Genomic DNA, 6,000 nt, shown 5'->3' on the forward strand with positions numbered 1-6,000 from the left:
CGTAGCAGCGATCTCAGCAGCGATCTCGCTATGTGTGAAGCACCCCTTACCTGTGTATAATCCCACCCAAACCACTGATTTGGCAGCTTCCGGTGTACGCAGTGAATTGTTTTCAAGGTGCCAATCAGCTGTGGGGGTGTCATTAGACAGATTAGCTGGTTTATACAACAAAGATTCTGTCCCCAAATCAGGCAACAAATGAGTGGTTCATGTTAAAATATAATTTTTATTACATACTTTAAAAACACATTACAACCATTAAAAAACAGAGAATAATCCTGTGGGGACCTGATATATACCCAGACTCAAAATTAAATAACATTCATAACAGGAGTCTAGTAATACTAATATATAGCTTGCACAACCCAATTAATTAGTATACATCAATTTATATATGGTTATAAAGCACAAAATAGATTCTGCAGTGCCAAAAAATCACATTATTGCATGCTGCCCTGTTTCCCATGCATTGTTTTATACATAGTCATGCTGCTAGTATCTACCATACAGACCCCAGGGTGCTGTCTACAATAAGAGAAAACCTTTATATAACTATATTAAATGGGTTTAAAGTGCCGATATCGTGCTATTGCCTACTGCCCTGTATATAGTGAATGACAATTCATAACATCTTTAAGCCAAAATAGCTACCTGATTACAAATAATGACAGGATCTGGGTGCTCGGTCCCTCCACCCCAACGCCGTTTCGCCCTTGCTTCTTCCGGGGGCGCTATTCACTATATACAGGGCAGTAGGCAATAGCACGATATCGGCACTTTAAACCCATTTAATATAGTTATATAAAGGTTTTCTCTTATTGTAGACAGCACCCTGGGGTCTGTATGGTAGATACTAGCAGCATGACTATGTATAAAACAATGCATGGGAAACAGGGCAGCATGCAATAATGTGATTTTTTGGCACTGCAGAATCTATTTTGTGCTTTATAACCATATATAAATTGATGTATACTAATTAATTGGGTTGTGCAAGCTATATATTAGTATTACTAGACTCCTGTTATGAATGTTATTTAATTTTGAGTCTGGGTATATATCAGGTCCCCACAGGATTATTCTCTGTTTTTTAATGGTTGTAATGTGTTTTTAAAGTATGTAATAAAAATTATATTTTAACATGAACCACTCATTTGTTGCCTGATTTGGGGACAGAATCTTTGTTGTATTACTTGTTACAAGTGGCATGAGTAATTTTGGTATCTGGTTGATTAAATAGATTAGCTGGTTTACCTTGCACAAGATACCTAATCTTGTACTGATAATCTCCTGTTGATAAAACACTTCTTTGTATTTAAACTACAGAAAGTTGCTGAGCAAGTGACAGATCCCTGCAATTAGGTTTTCTGCCACTTCATAATGCATAAGTGGCAAAAACCTGCTGAAAGATTACCTTTTAAAATGAATTTTCACTGAAAGATTATCAGTTTTTTTGTTTTTTTTTTAAAGGGGTTCAAAAAGGGTGAGATAAAATGGGGTCCCTGGTATAATTCAAACTGAAGCTCATCTTTGTCACGCGTCAGTATATGCTTCAGAATGAAGATGTATAGCTCCCGAAACCTGTGTTTCAACTCCCAAAGCTGTATTGCATACCTCAGGCTGTTGTGGGAAGAAATATTTTAACCCATATTGTGCTTGACAACGAGATCTCCAGCTTTATCCCCCTCCTTGGTCAGATGCACAGATACTAACTGCACCCAACAGGAAAACCACAAAACATTGAGCATAAAGCTGGAGATGATCCTGTTGTGATCAGCGCACAAGAGATATAGTTCTTTACAAATGACAGCCTGGGCTCACAGCAGCTGACTGAGGTATGTGTGATACAGCTCTAGTCAGTTGCCAAATGTTTGCTATTTATCTCTTAGCAGAGAATTCTGCTTTTTTCTTTTTTTTTTTTTCTACTGAACTAATAATTAATAAATTCAATCTTTTCATTCTCTAATGTCTTCAGTAAATACAGACTTTTCCATTATTGAGAAAGAAGATAACAGTTGGTGCTCACAAAGACTCTATGGAGAACTGTAACTGTCTTTTCATGTCTATGTCCGCCTCCAGCTTTTCCCTCCATAGAATTTTAAAAGCACCAACTGCCATCTTCTGTCTCAGTAATGGGAACATCTGTCTGCGAGGAAAACACATTTTTACAAATCTTACCCACTAAGGTGGGGTGGAAATCAGGCCAGTTGGAAAAAGCAGATTTCTCTGATAAGACACATTAGAAAGTTTCTTATTTTGATTAATACTATTGATTCATTAAATAAAACTATGGTTATTATTTAACAATTTTTTTTTTATTTTTTTTATCGGCCTGCGGGAAGTGCATGTAAACCAAGAATGAATTCTCGATGCTCTGCTCTGAGGGGGTCGGAAAATTCCAGGGTTTTTCTGTTGAGATGAATATTATATGTTGCACATCTGTGTGCCCATGACAACACTTCCTGTACTGTGCTGAGGGAGCTGTTATGCACAATTCTGAGTGCACACAGCTGTGAGCACAATGTGCGTTTTGTATGGAGGCAGCCTGGTAGAACTAGATTTCACCCTTTTCTCTAACCGTCCTGTCTAATCCATTTCCGATTTTTATTTTTTTTTTTGGGAATCTGTTTACTTTTTTTTTTTTTTCTCCTCCTGTGTTTATCAGATCCGCTGATTAATCTGCATTCATGATTGTATTTTGTTTTTTCCAGAACTCATGGACTTTAAAACAAGAAGAGTTGCTGCTTTTCGTAAAAATCTAGTAGAGCTTGCAGAACTGGAACTTAAGCACGCCAAGGTACAAACTCTGATTTCTGCCGATTTTGTCCATTTCCTCTTTTTAAGGACTTGCGTAACACCCTAACCCCCCCTTGAAAATTGTAGCTATGGTAAAGCTCCGGGAAATCTGCCAAGCTATGCTGGTCTGAAAAATATTCTTAAGCAGAAAAACATGTTACCAATTGTCAAACGTGACCTATTTGCACTTTGAAACAAACCATCCCTTGTTTTCTATTCTTTTTTTGCTCTTCTTCTGAGAATACTGCTTTCTTTGTCGCTCCATTGGGAGACCCAGACAATTGGGTGTATAGCTTCTGCCTCCGGAGGCCACACAAAGTATTACACTTTTAAAAAAGTGTAACCCCTCCCCTCTGCCTATACACCCTCCCGTGGACCACGGGCTCCTCAGTTTTATGCTTTGTGTGGAAGGAGGCACACATCCACTCATGCATTCTCATACTTAGTTATGTCGATCTCATGGCGTCACGACACAACAACAAGGTCCCGGCCTTCATGGCACGGTCTCAGGATCACAGAGCTCTGGCAGCGGACGCTTTAGTACAGGATTGGTCGCAGTTTCGACTGCCTTATGTGTTTCCCCCTCTGGCGATGCTACCCAGGGTACTACGCAAGATCAGGTCCGACTGCCGTCGCGCCATCCTCGTCGCTCCAGACTGGCCGAGGCGGTCGTGGTACCCGGATCTGTGGCATCTCACGGTGGGTCAGCCGTGGGCACTTCCAGACCGCCCAGACTTGCTGTCACAAGGCTCGTTTTTCCATCTGAATTCTGTGGCCCTCAACCTGACTGTGTGGCCATTGAGTCCTGGCTCCTGTGTGCCAGTATATATATATGTGTGTGTGTGTGTGTGTGTGTATGTATGTATATGTATGTGTATATATATAGATATAGATATAGATATAGATATATAGATATATATATATATATATATATATATATATATATATATATATATATATATATATATATATATATATATATATAAGAATATCCATGAGAGTGGTAACGGGATAATAATCATAAGTATAACATGCTGAATAGCATTTTAAATATCATATGGAAAGACCTGTGTGGACTACCATAAACGGTAAGAATGCAAACCACTCAAATTGAACGCATAAAAACAGGAGGGCACAAAGTGGTTGAAATGCAAGACTATGTATCAAAATTTAATAGTACATGCGGATATAATAAAGCACATAAATGACATAAATGAAGTAGGGATCAAGAAGACAGAGGTTGCAAAGGGCACTGTAAGGACAGGGGATATCACATGTCAATGAATGATCAAAAAGTCAGCTTTTAAAGATAGAAATATATAGACCATGTGATTATCCAGAGTAATCGCTGGTGACACAGGGGTTAACATACAGCACAAGCCCAAATGGAGCAGTATACAATACAGAAACATACCAAAAGTCAGCAGCGTAACATTAAAGTGCCAAGTGCAAGACTACAGGACCGGAAATCCCCCCTGGATGGTAACGCGCGTTTCACGTGTTTAATGAACGCTTCATCAGACCGAAGGAGGGGGTGTATATATATATATATATATATATATATATATATATATAATCTCTATCTCTACATATATATATATTTATATATATATATCTCTATCTCTACATATATATATATATACACATATATATGTGTGTGTGTATATATATATATGTATATATATATATGTATATATATATATATATATATATATATAATATATATATATATATAATCTACCTATATATACACCGTATTTTTCGGACCATAAGACACACCATATTATATATTATAATATTATAATGCCTACTAATATCATATATATATATATATAGTGCCTGAGAGTAATGTAAATCTCAGGATGTGCCAAAAATAAGAAAGAATGCAAATCTGTTATAATACGGCTTCTGGGAGGAAGTAAGTTAATTTTCTCCCAGTGTCCTCCCTTTCAGTAAGACGGCAGGCAGCATTGTAGCACTATTTACCCGTAGATTAACTCTATATCTGCAGGGAAATAGCATTTTCAAACTCTCTATTTATAAGTATTGGGAAAAAAAGCTAAATACACCTATGTGCCAATTATTTTTGGATTTGTCCCATACGGGTGAGCCCACACGTGGCAGTGACACTATACCCCCACGCTGTCCAGTTCCCTGAGGGTGTGTTTCACAATCGGGCGGCCATGGACCTGGTGCGGGTGGGCTCAGCTTCGGCTGCACGCTCTGATTTTGTCTGTTAATCATTTGTGGTGTTGATCGCTCCTTTCTTTCTTATGTTCTCTCATTTTCAGGGTAATTTGCAGCTGCTGCAGAGCTGCTTGGCCGTGTTGAATGGTAAACCGTAAAGCACACTCCGTCCTATTTTGAGATAACCAGACCCTCCCGTCGCCTCCTAGAGCTCCGCATTTTCCATGGATTGGTCATATGGGATAACCCAGCTGCGGAGGACGACCCCGTACAGACATTGGGCTACCTCCATGTCAGAATCAGCACTGTGCTGCAGAGCCCCCACTCGGTGTATCCACATGTACCTTTATTTAGTCATTGTACGCTTTCTAGTACGTCACAGATACAATCTCATTTTTTTTTTTTTTTTGGATGCAATTAAATGCTCTGTGTAATGAATCGTACTCCATAATGCCAATTTATTTACCAATGTATGTTACTCTTGGATGATGTTCGACATTCACCGTTCGGATGGATTAACATTGCCATTAGATGTTCACGTCGTATATTGTCCAAGCTCCATGTAATGATTTTTTTTTTTTTTTTTTTTTTAAGCCTCCGTTTATCTTGATTTTCTGAACTATATTTTTTTTTATTAAACAGTTTCTTAGATATTTCAGAGCGTTCCGATTTATCTTTTTACATTTTTCAGTTCATAACGCTAACGCATCAGTATGTATGCCTTAACTTGTAGACTTCTCAAATATTGTAAAATAAACTGTGAATCCAATGATTTTTTTTAATTGACCTCGTCCTGGTGTTCCCTGATGTCAGTACGGACTGTATGGAGCCATTATATGAGCACAGCATTAGTGTCGTCGTCCCTTTAGGCTAGACTGGTGACAAGGGCCTTTGGGACTATGACGTTAGATTGCCAACCCTTTAGTGTCTCCATAGGTAAGGCATGCAAACGTACTTCTGAAGACTAACCTTGACCTCGATGCTATACACACCTTTGCCCCTAGAAAATTAGGGGTACAA

At 38.4% G+C, this 6,000-nt stretch overlaps 1 protein-coding gene across 1 annotated transcript in view; it reads left to right on the plus strand.

The window, feature by feature from the left end:
- The window catches only part of SNX6 (sorting nexin 6), a 106,606-nt gene extending 100,844 nt beyond the window's left edge, over positions 1-5,762 (plus strand). The window contains exons 13-14 of the mRNA XM_075330604.1: positions 2,709-2,794; positions 5,085-5,762. Coding sequence (XP_075186719.1) covers positions 2,709-2,794; positions 5,085-5,138 — 140 coding nt within the window. The 3' untranslated portion in view covers positions 5,139-5,762. The remainder of the gene's footprint in view (positions 1-2,708; positions 2,795-5,084) is intronic.
- Positions 5,763-6,000: the final 238 nt, after the last annotated feature.

This window comes from Anomaloglossus baeobatrachus, chromosome 12, assembly GCF_048569485.1.
Source record: "Anomaloglossus baeobatrachus isolate aAnoBae1 chromosome 12, aAnoBae1.hap1, whole genome shotgun sequence".
Classification (NCBI taxonomy): domain Eukaryota; kingdom Metazoa; phylum Chordata; class Amphibia; order Anura; family Aromobatidae; genus Anomaloglossus; species Anomaloglossus baeobatrachus.